Consider the following 14802-nt stretch of genomic DNA (forward strand, 5'->3'; position numbering starts at 1 on the left):
TGGGCAACTCCAATTGAGTTCTTTAAAAGCTAGGGTTTAAGGTTTCAGGGCAAATGTCCTGTCCCTTCTAAAAATCTTCGTTCTCTTCGTACCGATGGTCGTCCGGCGCGTCCGCGCGGACGACTTTCCCAGCCGGCGAGGACGCCTGTTGGACCAAACTTTCCAAGTTTTTCTTATTTTCGTCGTCTTTTTTCTTCATGTTTGCAATTTCTTTAGCTTTTTGTTCCTTGAGTTCTTTCGATTTTAACGCGCGGAACTGGACTTCGCGAAGCGAGCGGGAAGACTTTTGGGTTTTCTTTCTTCGCGCTTCGTTGCGTCGACCTTTGACGTCGACTGGACAGCACGCGTCCATGGCCCATTGGTAGGCGGCATCGGTGTCTGTGACGAGATTTGAAGGTGTTGGAGCAGTTTGCGAACCGTCGACCGGGACGCCGGTCAAGAGGGCGTTGACGACTTTGACGAGGATTTTCGCCGGTTCCGATCGGTTGAGGAGGTTTTCCGCGTCTACTCTCGCTTTAAATTCTATTTTTGCGCGAGCTTCTTGCACTTCTCCGGAAGATTCGGCAGTGAGTCGTCGATTTTCATCCTGCCATTCCGCGAGAATCTTCTTCGACAACCAAAACGCTTCCATGTTTTCTTGCGTGTTTGCCTTTTTTATCTCGAGCATCGCTTCGTCGCAGGCGCGTCGTAAGTCTTGTTCTTTTTCCCCGTGGACGGCTTGTTTGTACGTGGAGGAGTCTGGGTTTGCCATCAATATCGCGTACGTGTCTACTTCGCGTTCGTAACGAGCTTTCAAACATTTGGCTTCGTATTTGATTTCGTCGTACAAAGTAATGGCCGCGTAGAGGCAGTAGTCTAAATCACCAACAGCTTTGGCGCTGTCCGATAAACCACCTTCGGCTTCGTAGGAGTCTTCGATGAGAAGCTCGATGCCATTCAAGATTTTATTTTTACCGCCGGCAGCGGAGGAGGAGGAGGACTTTTTGTTCTTCTTCAACGCCGCTGCGGTGGTTTTGCGCTTGCGCTCCATGTGGTCCAGGAGCTTTTGGACGCACAACTGACCCAAAGAATCTCTCACGGACTCTTTCAAAGATAACGACGAGTGCATTTCTTTGTCCGTCGCCGCGCGCATGATTGGCGCAGAACCCAGAGGCGGTTCCACGCTTTCGTCGCGAACCATATACTCCCATCGGGCATTCGGCGACAACTTTTGCTGCAGTTGCATGTAAATAATCAACAAGCCCGAGATGTCCTCGTGATTGACGACTTGATTCACGAATAACATCGCGTACTCTTCAAAACTCTTTTCTTGTAAAGGAACCGGTATCATTTGAGAGCAAGTTTCGGAGGACGTTAATTGTTCCGGGGTTATTTGCGCCGCATAATCCAATGGGATGTTTTGCACCGCGCCGTGGAAGGCGGCTTCGTACGACGGAGCAAGGAGACGCGTCATGCTCGCGTCAGCAGTCATGTGCTCTTCCTCGTACGTCGCTCGCATGTACGGTAAAATCGTTTCGTTCCACGGCTTTGAACTGTATTTACTCGGAATGCCGTATTCGATGTACAGCTCAAACGCTCTTTCGAGAAAATACGACACCGTATCTTCGTCGTCCAATTTCGTCTCGTCGTCGTCATCGTTGCCGCCGTTGAATGCAATCACGGATGCGACGGCGCGAATAGAGCGTCCTAAAGTCGCTTCGCGCAAATCCTCTAAAGATCTAAATAAGTAATCCGTCTTTTTCTTAGAACGCGCGTCTTTGTTTGAAGTCAACATGACAACGATTGAATTCAAAGCGTCCAAGTCTTGGAGGGAATAGCAGCACGAGGTAAACAAGGAACAATTTCTTCGAACGGCGGCAACATAGCGTCTGGTAGATTCTGCCTGGCCAATGGATGATATGCAGACTTTCGTTTGAAGCTGGACGTAGAGTTCACCGTCGTCGTCGTATTTTTTACTGCCCAAGGACGCAGCCGCTATCGCCGCGTTTCGTCTATCTTCGTCTTCAGCCTCTGCTACTTCGCTGGTTGCCGGCAACACTGACGACCCAAAACCGATAGTCACGTCCTCCATTTCCACCATCATACCGAGCGAAAACGCAAACTTTTTCGTTTTTTTACGTTTCATGCCGAGTCCCGCTCTCCACGGTTCCGTGACACCGAACATAGGCGTCAACCACGTCAGCGCGTCGATAGCACCCGCGTGCGAGGGATCCTCCGCAAGTGGTGGACCTTCGCGAGGGCGATTATCAGTCCTGGACAATTGCTCGTAAATCTGAGCGTTGTGTTCCAACGAATTTCGCGCCAAGCGGTAGCAGACTTTGTGATACAGCGGAATGTTCTCCTTTATTTTCTTCAAGGCCATATTCGCATCTTTCCAAGCCGTCGCCCACGTCTTCTGCTGCGCTGGTGGCAACGCAGCTAAGGCACCTACCGGTAAAAACCTATATTTGTTCACTTCTTTAATCACCGGTGTATTGGATTCAGTCGCTTTTCCTCTCGACTCAAGTGGTACAGTCAACAACGAGCGACACCGCGCCGCGTGGAGTTGGTACAAAGGCTCGAGAAACTCTGGCGCGTTGTCGACGGCGATTTTGAACGAATGTAAAACAGTAGCTATCGGCTCTTTTTGCTTCCGGTAACACTTTGCAAGCTCCAAGTCATATAAATAGGTTTCCGGCGCATTCGATGAGGCTCTCTTGAACGCCACGACCGCCCTCGTGAGCGCGTGCTGATACGCCGACGTCTCCCTTTCGATTTTTTCGCGTCGACCATCGTAAAACGGAAGGCAATTTTGCAAGTTCTCGTAAAAAGCCATACCTTGACGCTCGTAGTTCTCCGCTAACTCATCCTTTACGAGTTCGAGTTGAGATGTAATCGCCTCTGACTCTTCTGCGGTGAGCTTTTGAGACGACGCATTAAACTCGCCTTCCGAGATGACCGCGTCCTTGGTGAGTTGCGATTCGAGTGCGCTTTTCTTCTCTTCGAGAAGAACTATCGTAGCGTGGAGACACGCTCTCAACCAGCTTTGGTGCAAGCGGATGAGCACCATTACTCTGCCGTCGTCGTTCGTTCTGAATTCTTCCGCAGAACACATCTTCCCGCCGTCTGATATGACGACATCCTTCACGGCGTCAAAGTGCACCGCCAGAGATTGCCAACTATCGACGCGTTTCGGATTGTAGCACAAATCATACTTCAACAAGTAGCAGTACTCGCGAGACATGGTCGCGTGCGCAGGTTCGTCCGATGGAGGTTCTTCGGGTGACCATTGAGAGGGACTGTTCGAATTTAACAAAGAAGATAAGAATTTCCAGTTATCGTTGACGACTTCGAGGCTTTGCGAAAGTCTCCGGTGTTCAAGCTTCGCGGAGAGGTAAAACAAATCCGCGAAAATATCTGCATCCTGATTTCGCGGGTCATCTTGTTCATCGTCGATATCCATCATCGCAGAACCGTCACCACCTGTCTCGCCATTATTCTGCCGTTGTTGATGCGCCGCGCCGGTAAAGCTCGGCATCGGCGTCGCCGGACCTCCGATGCTACTTGTCGCGACACCGAACATCCGTCTCTGCAGTCGCGCTTTCTTTGACAACGGAGGCGAATTTTGTTGCAAGAGATTCATTATAGCCGTCGCTTCTGCGGACGTCAACTCCGGGAAGTCACCGTTGTGATTCTGCCAAACCGTGAAGATCTTATCCAAACGAACCAAATCTTCTTTTTGAACAGCCTCTGGCGGCTTTCTGAACGTTCTTCGCACCATACTGACCGCACTTCGAATATTTTCAACAGTCTCTGCGGGCATTTTCGCCTGCTTCGACGCGAGAATATTGTTATCGTCTTCTTCACTATCTTGATCTAGACGAACAGCTTCTTCGACGTACGGTTTTATCGCGCGCCACAACGTAGCCGCTCTTTGCCTTTGCGCCGTCCAAGTCTTGTAGTTCGCTTGGTTTCTCTCGTTCTCGTCCTCTAAGAAGTCTGGCATCATCGATTTTGCAGACAAGAACGATTCTGGCACCTCGCACGCGCCGCCTTCCCTGCGACAATCTCGTAGAGTGAAACCCAAAGGCGTGATGATTTTTGAAAGATCCACGCCGTACGCGCACCATAAACACTGCGCGATAATCGAGTCTAGTCTGTGCAAATCCTCCACATCTTTTCGTATCTTGCTCTCGTACGGATCCATCGCTTTCTTCAATTCGGCCTTCTTCATCGCAGATTGCGTGGGTGGCGGTTTCTTCTTCTGTTGTTGTTGTTGCTTTTTCTTCTTCGCCGCCGCAGCCGCTTTCTTCGTGACTGCTTTTTTACCTCGTTTTTCGGTCTCAAGCTGCTGAGACTTTTCGAGAGAACTTGGGGCAGACGTATCATTTTCCGCCGCTGCGGCTGCTCCATCGGGCACCGCTTGCGGTTTAGGAGACAATCCGACGGCTCTCGATATCACACCAACGATGGATCCAAACATAGACGAAGACGGTTGACTTTGCGTTTGTGTACCGGTTTCTTCATCCGACAGAAGCGGTTTACTCGCAGGTTTCGGCGTAGTTTGCTCGTCCAAATTATTCTCTTCGTCCGTTTCCATCAAGGACGCGGTCTTGTTCGTGTCGTCGTCAGACGTGCTCGCAATCGTGATCACATCTTGAACGTTATCCGGCATTTCTTGTGGTGGCGTCCATCTCTTTTGCAATTTTCGGCTTTCGGCTATGCTTCGACACAACAACGATCTTCTTTCCGACAGCGTGTCTAACCGCTGCCGCAGATACGAACTTCCGGACGCAAAATCTAACGCGTGATAAGCGTGATTGTGCGCCTCGTTATTACCAGCCTTCTTTTTTGCCGAAAGATATGAAGCACTGTTGAAAGCTTTTGATCCGCAGCAACATCTCGCGTCCGCCATGCAAGTGTGCAGTCGCTCGCTCGCATCGCACATCTTTTTGACATCCAAATCATCGAGCAATCCTTCCATTCTCTGCAACGCATCAATCAATTGCGCCGCAGATTCTGCTCCAATCGCTTTCGCGCGACATTTCGATGCATCTCGGTGGTTGAGATTCAACGAAGGATCCGTTGCACCCTTAACGACGTAGGTTTCAAAAGCGACGCACGCGAGCGGATGTAAATTCAGTTGGCGAACTGTGCGCAACGCCACTTCAATCTCACTCTTTGAAAGAGTCGCGGCTGAAACATCCTTCTTATTCGCGATGGGGTCAGTTTCCCTCGCCGCGCCACCGCTTGCCTTTCGCGGCGTCGCGGGAACGTCGTTCTTTTCACTGATAGCAGTGGCATCGCAAAAATCGTCAAAGTTCGAACACAATCGACACAGACACTGCGCGATGGCTCTCAACGCGATGTGATCACCGGTTACGTCAAAGAGTTCAGAGAGCGCGCGAATGAGCGTTTCCGGATCGTTCCCTTCCGCCACCGATGCGTCGCATAGCACTTTAAGCGCGGATGCACGTTCCACAGGGGTCATGACGTACGTTTCCCGATTATCTTCCGATCCGTATTGTTGACTAGAACTACTTTTGTTTCTCGACGTTGCTCTCTTTTTGCTAACGGCTTTCGTCTTCTTCGTAGATTCTTCTCCGCTCGCATCATCGTCTCTATTATCTGCATCTTTCATGCCATCTGGAACGTGCAAAGGTTTTCTGCCGATCAACACCGGCGAGAGTTCAAAGACGAGTTCTTTCGTTTCACCCATGGCGAAACGCGCCGCGGCGCCGGTGACAGTTTCGCGCAAAGAGGTGAGCCGAACCGCGGCATCACACGCCGTTCGGGTGAACCGTTCGGGAGCTTTATCGAGTATCCAGGAATCGTCGTCGAATGTGCTCTTTTTAGAAGGAGGAGCGCTTCGAAGTCCTCGTTGGTCTTTTTTGCTTTCAGATTTCGGGCAACACTCGCGACTGGCGTCTAAATGCTCTCTCGCCGCTTTACCTAATCCCAAAGCTACAGATAATTTATACTCCACGAAGTGAATCTCGCCCCATCTCTCGTTCTTACCTTCCTCGTCAGAGGAAATTTCGTGCGCGCGTTGGACATGTTTTTTAGCGAGCAGCGCCCATCGCTTGGACGTTTCTGCGCCCGATTTGAGCGAATTTGTCTCAAAACATTCCGAGACGACATCAATCGCCGCGTCCGCTAACATCAAGTGCGTTCTCAATCGGATTTCCGGACGGGAGGATACACCATCCACGCCAAAAACTTCCGCTAATTTCAAGATATTTAGAGCGTCTACCGCAGTATCGTCCTTTACATCCGGACGCCATCGCAAGGCGGCCGCAAGTATAAGCTTCCACGCGCAGTCGGCGATGCCGCCATTCTTCGCGTTTATCGCATTCACGTACGAGGACACTTGCGCGCGTTCCTTAGCCGACGCGAGAACAGAAACGCGCTTGCCGCTGTGACGATCCTTTTTCAAGGAATCTAAATTGTTTTTGTTCTCGTGCGCGGTCGTTAATCGATCGTTCGCAGCTTTCAAAGTCTCCATATCCGAGGCACTCAATTTCACCTTTTTCTTCACGAGCGATAGGAAAAGCTTCTCGGCGATTTTCGATTGCGGGCCTTTCCATTTCGACGACGGCGGCGGAAGTGGGGACGCAACGTTCGCCTCGGATTCTTTCATCGCTGTCGTCGTCGTCGTCGTCGTCGTCGTTTGCGTTTCGTCTTCAGCAATAGTCGTCAACGTCGGCGTTTTTTCTTTCGTCGTCACTTTTTGTTTCTTGTTCTTGTTCTTGTTTACTCCCTCGGTAATGGTATCACTCGTGACAAACTCGACAGGCACGCCTAATCCGGCTGATCTTGCAGCAGAAGACGTTCCTTTCCTCGAAGGCGTGGATACTCTCGTCGGTGTCGATGACTCTGGCGGTGTCGACGGTGCGGCAACGCCTTTTTCGTCGTCGTCTTCGTCGTCGTCCTCTTCTTCATCGTCGTCGTCGTCCTTGGCCCGTATCGCGCTCTCCTCCGACTCAACCTTGACTTTTACCGCGCCGAGTATCGACGAGGCGACATCATCCCACGCCATGCGTTCGAGCGTAAGCGCGCATTTCGTCCCTTTCGCAGAGATGTCTTTCCTCGCATTTACGCGTTCAAATCTCTCTCGCGCTTTACCCAACCGCTCTTTCGGTTTCGCGTTTGCAAAGTTCGTTTGAATCTCCTTCATTCGCTCGTTCCTCCTGTCTGAATTCAAAATCCTCGCGGCTAAAAACGTCGCCGACGCTTCGTCACCGACCAAAACGCACACTTCGCACAACTCGTTCAAAAGCAACGCGTGCGTCGGCTGCGCTAACAACCCGCTCTCAAATGCCATCCTCGCCAACGCCACGTCGCCTCTCTTCGCGCTCAACTCGCCCATGCGTAACCAACTCGCCACGTCTTCTCGGTCCATTCTTACCGCTTCCGAGTAACACCGAATCGCTTGTTCAAAGCTATAACTCTGGGAAGAAACAGACGATTTTGAACTTAATTTTTCTCGCCGCTGCTTTTCTCCTCCGTCGTCGTCTGAATCGTCCTTGTCGTCTTCGCTTCCCTCGAACTCCTCCTCCTCGAACTCGAACTCGCCGCACTCTTTCGCGAACAAGTTTCCGAGGTTCCTCAGCGCTAACTTCTTCACAGAACACAACGTCGGCGTCAGCTCGTCGTTTTCGCGCATCATCTCGTGATTGACCACGGCGAGTAGAATCTGCTTCGCCTCTTCTCTTTTCGCTTCTTCCTTTAGTATTACATTCTCTCCTCCTTCTTCGTTGTTGTTGTCTTCTTCTTCCTCTTCTGCCAACAATCGGATCGCGGTTTCGTACGACCCGGCGATTCGCGTTTCCTCGGCTTCCGCCGTTCTTCGTTTCCGTTTTTGCGTTTCCGCGTCGTTGTTGTTCTCATTTTCTCCTCGAATCAATCCTTGCTTTTGGTTTTGTTCGTTTTCGTCGTCAAAGTCTCCCTCGCGAAGATGATGATGCCGATTGCGTTCGCGACGCTGCGAATCATCGTTCTCGTTGAATGCCGCCCACTCCATCATTTACTAAAGAGCGCAACAAAAACAGCGCGTCTTCTCGCTCTCGTTTAAAAAACGAACAACGGAATACTACTAAAACAGCAGAAGACACAGACGACGACAGCAAAGAAAGAGAGAGACAGTGAGAGAGACAGAGAGAGAAACGACTGTTAGTATCAAAGGAATGCGTTCGTGTTCGTTCTTTTAAGGAAGCTTCTTCGAACAAAAATCTCTGAGGAATAAAAAATTTGAATTTTTTGACAGACACTTGACAGACAGAAACCCTAAACTCTTTAGACAGACACTTGACAGAAAACCACGAACGATATATTTACCTACACAGAGAGTATAATGATAATAATAAAAGCGTCATTTATTATTTAGCATAGGAGAGAGAAAGTTTGAAGAGAGAGAGAGAGAGAGAGAGAAAAAGAGTCGCCGTTGTTGTTCGTGTTGCTGTTGTTGGCGTCGCAAAGAAGCGGCGGGTGGTTTTGCGAAATGAAAAGAGCGCTGCTGCGGGGCCTTTTTTTTCTCCTCGTGTTTCTGCACCTTCTTCTGTTCTCATCATCATCATCATCATTCGCATCGGCCGACAACAAAGACGATGAAAATAAGAAGAAAAGACCGTCGTTTCCTGCGTTGTCGCTGCTCTCGGGGGAAGAAGACAACGAAGTATCTGACGATTCGCTCTTCTTCTTTGGCGGCGAAAAAGGGGGAGAATCTTCTTTAGCAAAGCAGAAGAAGTTTTCTCATCATCGAGAACGAGATGATGATTCTTTTAAGCCAATTTTGAGCAAAGAGGAAAAATCTCGCGGCGTGTTGATCGTCTGCTCGGAGTTTGCCGGTCTCGTACCGAACGGCGGGATTGGAACGTTTTATACCTCCCTGGCGAACGTTTTATCGTCGAAAGAAGACGAAGAAGGAAAAGAGGAGAGATTTTTTAACGTGACTTTAGTGTACACGCAAGGACGAAAAGTACACGGGAAGATTCATAAAAAGTTGCGCGACGAAGAGGATGACGACGACAAAAGACGACGCGCGGAGGATCCGTTTACGCAATGGCAAGAGTATTACAAAGATCGGTTGAACGTGAACTTGGTTCCGCTCCCGCCGCACCGCGTTTCCGGGATAACGTATCACGCCGCAACCTCTTACGCGGTTTTAGATTGGATTTTACTGGAACAAGCCAAGACGAACAAACCGTTCGACGTGATACATTTTGCGGATTGGCAAGGCGTCGGGTATTACAGTTTGTTGCACAAGAAGAGCGGTTTAGGATTGAAGAACTCGTTGTTGATGGTGATGACGCACGGGCCGTTGCTTTGGGCGCGGAAAGCGAACGAGGAGAAGATTGAATCAGTGGAGGATTTAGAAAGTCATTTTTTAGAGATGAAAAGCGTAGAGTTAGCGGACGTGGTCGTCTCTCCGAGCGAGTATTTGTTAGATTGGATGGAAGGGGAGGCGGGATGGACGCTGGCGGAGAACGCGTTCGTGCAGCCGTACGTTTTGCCGGTGGAGGCGAAAGAAGCCGTGAGAGAGGCGCTGGACGTGGAGAAGTACGTCAGAGATCGGTTGGGTTATACGAGTACAGGCGAAGGAGGAGGAGAGAGAGTAGATGTGAAGGAATCCATAGCAGGTAAGATTACGTCTTGGTTAAGGAGCGCGCTGATGGGGGAAAAGAAAATAGAAGAAGAGAACGTAGAAGTAGCAGTAGAAGAGAAAGAGAAAGAAACGGACGACAATGAAGACGAACGAGAAGAATCAGCCACCATCGAACCAATTCAGGAGTTTGTCTTTTTCGGACGATTGGAAACGCGAAAAGGTGTTATTTTGTTCTGCGACGCCATCGACGCTTTACTTCGTAAACTCGACGTGAAACCGTTCAAAGTCACTTTTTTGGGTTCCGATAGAAACAAAATCGATCGCGAACCGTCGAAACGCTTCGTCGAGCGTCGTTCGCGTCCGTGGCGAGAGGAGAAAAACAGAGCAAAAGTGACAGAAGTGAACGTATTCACGGAGAAGAACTCCGCGGAAGCGTTGCGGTATTTACTCGAGAAAGGAAAGAGGCGGTTGGCGGTGTTGCCTTCGCTGGTGGAAAATTCACCGTTGAGCGTGTTTGAGTTGTTCGGCGTGAACGCGCCGTTCATCGCTTCCGACGCCGGTGGTATGCCTGAGCTCGTGAAGCGAAGAACAAACGTTGTTTTAAGCAAGTATGAAAAAAAAGAGTTTGACATTTTGTTCCCAAGAAATTCCGTCAACGCGTTGTCGGAAAAGTTGAGAGAGATTTTAGACCACGGCTTTGTTACGAACGCCTTTGAAAGCACCGTCGATGTCATCAAAAACGAACAGAGATGGGTGCAGTTTCACAAAGATGTGGCCATGTCGCGCGAATTGATGCTCAAATCTTCACCTTCTTCCTCCTCCCCAGGCGCCGCAGTTCTTCGGAGAATGAAGAAAATTACGGAGGAATCCGAGATGGTTCGTGACATCGTCGATATGAGAGCGCACAACGTCTCCAAAGGCATACTCATCGTTGTCGCCACGAGAGACGTGGACGAGAAACTCGCGAGAACGTTAAAATCCATTTCCAAACAGAAACACGTGAAACCGAAAGCTGTCGTCGTGTGCACCTCGAGCGAGCGGAACCCAGCGTTTCATCAAGTGGACAAAGACAGCAAAAATCTCGATTACGATTTGAGTGTGGTTGAAAAGATTGGCGCCTCGTTGGCAGTCTGTCGTAATTTTGCATTCAAAACGGCCATTTTGAATCGAGAGAAGAATGGCTTCAGCGAAATTGCATTTGTGGATGCCGGGAACGTGTTGGAGCCGCACGCGTTGCGCGTGTTTCAATCCGCTTTGTTTCGGTTCGATGCGAACGTTGTGACCTCGTTCGCGCACGTCTACGACGGGACCTCTGCGCTCGCCGAAGATGCGGATATCCGGAAGTTAACCTCGGCGAATATGCGCCAATTTCAACCGTTCTTAGGCGCGGCATTTCCAGTCGCTACGACGAGAAATTGCATGGGCGGTCCGGTATTCATGGTCACTTTAAACTCATTAATCAATCACGCCGGTTTGGTCTTATTCGACAAAAGTCACTCGGATGGCTACGACGTGTGGGAGATTCTCTCACGATTGACATTAAACGGCGCGAAATTAGAGGTCATTCCTCGAGCCATGTTCTGGACTGGATCGGTTATGAAAGGGACTAAATATACCAAAGACGACCGCGCAGGTCGTTTCGCGACGGAAAAATTAAGAGAAGCGGTCAAGAAAGCGCCTTCGCCGGCGGAATTTCGCCCGATTTTTCGAGAAGAGAAGGAAAAGGATGAACTGTAAAATTTGTAACGATACGATAAAATACCTAGGTACTAGTACAACACGCGGCATACAACAATCTAACTCGTTACAATGGAGAACGACCGGCTAATACTATACATCCTTTCTTCTTACAACAACGGCATCGGGAGTTTCTTCGAGGCGTTCACCAACTCCTTCGAGTGATTCGCAAACCAAACGCGATCTCTTTTCACGCATTCAATCAACATCTTCGGTCTCGAGACGTCGCCGCTGTGCCCGGTACCTCTACCTGCCGGTTTAAACTGGACGAAATCGCAAACCTCCAAATCAAAAACTTCCAACAACGTTTGGATTTGCGAATAGTGTTCCAAGCATCTTGTTTTCTGTTGAATCTTTCGCGTGTACGGACACTTGACCTCTACGATCTTCCCGCTTTCAGTCAATCCGTCCGGCGACGCGCCTAGAAACCAATATTCTCCATCGTCGTGCGTTTTCAAACCGCACGGAATGCACACTTCGCCGGTAATCGCCTCGTAATGTTTTATCGCGATTTCCTCGTAATAATCGCCGTGCTTCGTCGCCGGCACTTTATTCATCGCCGGCGGTATCGCTATTCGATTCGCGCGACCGTCGTCACCCATCTCCTCGTACCGTTCTCTCTGTTTAAACTTCTTCTCCATAATTTTATCCATCGTCATATCTCTCCTCTTTTCCAAACCAAGAATCCCTCCCACGTCCGACGCGGTGACCATCGCGACGCGTTTCCGAAACCACGCGTCCGATAGCTGTTTCGGATACCTCTTTTCATTTTCCTCCTGTAGTACCCGTTGTAAAATCGCTTTGCCTCTCTCTTCGTCGTATTCAAACGACGACGAACCATTATCATCGTCTTCTTTACTAACACCTCCTCCTCTGTTCTCGCTGTCGTATCGCACGTAAATCTGCGCGTTTTCTTTCGACTTTGCGCGTCGTCGTCGCAAAGCTTCGCCGCCTTCGAGCACACTTCTTTTTCCGTTCAACTCCGCGACGGAAACCCCTAATTTCAACTCCAATCGTTCCGCGAGAGGGAGTCTTTGCTTTCTCGGCGCGTCGCGGTTTTTCGCCTTGTTCGAGCGAGACGGGTGCGCCTGGTTCGTCGTTAGTATTCGGAGCTGGGAAGACATTCTTCTCTTCCGTCTGTCTCTCTCTTTCTGTCGGTGTTACATAATGGGGAAAGGAAAGAGAAAAAAAAAAAGCAACAGCATTTACACGCGGTCGCTGTAAAACAAAAGTTCGAGGAAACGAGAAATCGACAAAAAATAAGCGGCAGAAAAACAACACTTTACGCGCACCAGACCCTTCCATATTACGCGACATTACGACGTCGAATTCGTTAAAATGAGTGTGAATGTGCGCATGTTCTTTATGTTTTTCGCGACGTTGATGACGCATTCAACATTATCGCGCGCGGAAGAAACAACTCCTTCTGCTTTTCCGACCAGGAAACTTTTAGGAGGAGGAGGCGTTGCCTCGAACACACCTAACGTGAGTCCGACGTATAACCAGTTACCTCCGCCGCCGCCGCCGTCGACGCTGAACCAAAAAGTTTTTAAATTCGCGTGGAATTACGTCGTCGATTTAATCAGCGCACGGGGTGCCGAAACGGCAGCCATCGAAGAGATGAAAATCGAAGAGAAACATCAAACTTTGCCAAAGACAAATTCCGAAAGCGAGTTCGCGAATACGCTGACGAGGATGGCGAACGCGCTGTCCACGGAGAAAGGATTGGCGAGGATTGAACACGGATTGGATGATTTCTCGGAGATTGATAGTTCCGTGCACGATGCGTTGTGTCGCTCGGACGCGTTCGTGAGAGAGTTTAATCAAAAAACGTTTGACGACAGTTACGTGCAGGCGTTCCCGATGGACGGCGAGGACATTCCGAGCGGATGTTATCGAGGATGTATTCTAGGGAACGACTGGAAAACTACGATAGCAAAGTTCTACGGCATACGACGCACTTTGACTTTTAACAGCTGGCGGGGTAAGTGTTTCAAGAAAGTGGTCGATGAAATCGACGGGTCGGAGACGACGGCGGTGACCAACCGAATCAAGCTCAGCTACGGCCCAATCGTGAACGCCTTACTTGGCTTAAACGAACCAATCGAGTTGTATAAAGGCGACGTAGAGTACGACGCGACGTCGATTTTTGATGGCAAAGCAGCAATCGGTATCAACTATTCGAAATTTGGCCACGAGTTTAGCAAGTTTCGAGACGAGATCCGCGAGGTATACCCAGGCGTGTATGTGGGTAAAATGTGGATGATGCCCGGTTTGGACCTTTTTCCGAGAGAAGACGGGACGGATTCTATATTCAAAGTACCGGAAAACGGGACGCCGCAATTTGCGATGAACTTTATGCTGATGAAAGAGAACGACGACGAGGACGGTACGAATGCTGGTAGTAGTAGTAGCGTCCCGAATTAATGATGATGATGATGATGATGATGATGATCATGATCATGATCATGAATAAATACTGGCTTTATCTTACAAATCGCTTTTTTTTATTTCTTTCCGAATCTCAACAACTGCGCGCACGTAAAATCTGGCTGCTCCAGGTGCGGAACGTGCCCGCTCTCTTCCACCCACACCAACTCGCAGTCTTGAATTTCTTTCTCAAACCTCTCCGCGTTTTCAGGTTCCAAAATCTTATCGCCTCTTCCCCACAACACCATCGTCTTCGTCGTCAATTGCGGAATCTTCTCGACGACTCGGAACCCGCCGGATCGCATGAAACTCAACGTCGCGTCGTTCCATTGCGGTAAAAGCGTGTGTAATCTCCCGACGTTTTGCGCGTCATCTGTCGCATACTTTTGGTCGAAATACGCCATCTTATTCGCCCCGGACCTCAACCATCTCGTTCTCAAAATATCCACCCCCGCTTTGGCAATCGGCGTCGGCAACATTCCCATCGGTCCAATCCCATCGATAAAACCTTGAGCGTCGATTAAAACCAACCGTGTGACCGCTTCCGGGTACCGACTCGCAAATTCAATCGCCGCCGCCCCACCTAAACTCGCCCCGGCTAAAACGATCGGTCGATTCACGTTCTGTTTCCACCACGCGTACAAGTGCGCGCACTTCGCCTCCGGCGAATAGTCCCCGACGCCCCCGTCCAAACCGTCCGTAAACCCCCACCCTAACAAATCCAAAGCGTACACTTCTGCGCCGTTTTCTTCCAACTTTGGAAACAATCTCCGATACTCTAAGCACGAGGAATCAAATCCGTGCAGTAAAACGAACGGATGGTATTCGTCGCTCGCGTCCTCTCGCTTCTCGCTTTGCACTAAAGACGTCATGACGTTCTTTTCTCTCCCTTCCACGGGAACTTCGACCACTTGGACTCTTCTCGCCATTTCAATCGCCGCTGGTTCGATGAACTCTGAAACCTCTGTTGGGATAAAGGACGAGGGCGAGGATGATTTTATCGCGCTCACCGCCGCTCGTCTTTGCCGCCTGGATGATGATGATTTCTCCCG

At 49.9% G+C, this 14802-nt stretch overlaps 5 protein-coding genes across 5 annotated transcripts; 2 read left to right on the forward strand and 3 right to left on the reverse strand.

Moving 5' to 3' along the window:
- Positions 1-67: 67 nt before the first annotated feature.
- Bathy10g02850 (predicted protein) lies at positions 68-8002 on the reverse strand (the record flags this gene model as incomplete). The annotated part of the gene is made up of 1 exon (XM_007510745.1): positions 68-8002. One exon carries the CDS (start codon positions 8000-8002, stop codon positions 68-70), a length of 7935 nt encoding a protein of 2644 aa, XP_007510807.1.
- Positions 8003-8479: 477 nt separating this feature from the next.
- Bathy10g02860 (hypothetical protein DICPUDRAFT_87341) lies at positions 8480-11320 on the forward strand (the record flags this gene model as incomplete). The annotated part of the gene is made up of 1 exon (XM_007510434.1): positions 8480-11320. The coding sequence occupies one exon, from the start codon at positions 8480-8482 to the stop codon at positions 11318-11320; it is 2841 nt and encodes a 946-aa protein (XP_007510496.1).
- A 110-nt stretch (positions 11321-11430) lies between these two features.
- Bathy10g02870 (predicted protein) lies at positions 11431-12444 on the reverse strand (the record flags this gene model as incomplete). The annotated part of the gene is made up of 1 exon (XM_007510653.1): positions 11431-12444. One exon carries the CDS (start codon positions 12442-12444, stop codon positions 11431-11433), a length of 1014 nt encoding a protein of 337 aa, XP_007510715.1.
- Positions 12445-12658: 214 nt separating this feature from the next.
- On the forward strand, positions 12659-13747 carry Bathy10g02880 (predicted protein; the record flags this gene model as incomplete). The annotated part of the gene is made up of 1 exon (XM_007510691.1): positions 12659-13747. The coding sequence occupies one exon, from the start codon at positions 12659-12661 to the stop codon at positions 13745-13747; it is 1089 nt and encodes a 362-aa protein (XP_007510753.1).
- Positions 13748-13827: 80 nt separating this feature from the next.
- Bathy10g02890 (predicted protein) lies at positions 13828-14679 on the reverse strand (the record flags this gene model as incomplete). The annotated part of the gene is made up of 1 exon (XM_007510374.1): positions 13828-14679. One exon carries the CDS (start codon positions 14677-14679, stop codon positions 13828-13830), a length of 852 nt encoding a protein of 283 aa, XP_007510436.1.
- Between the last annotated feature and the right edge of the window lie 123 nt (positions 14680-14802).

The sequence above is a fragment of the Bathycoccus prasinos genome, assembly GCF_002220235.1.
Source record: "Bathycoccus prasinos genomic : Chromosome_10".
In the NCBI taxonomy this organism is placed as follows: domain Eukaryota; kingdom Viridiplantae; phylum Chlorophyta; class Mamiellophyceae; order Mamiellales; family Bathycoccaceae; genus Bathycoccus; species Bathycoccus prasinos.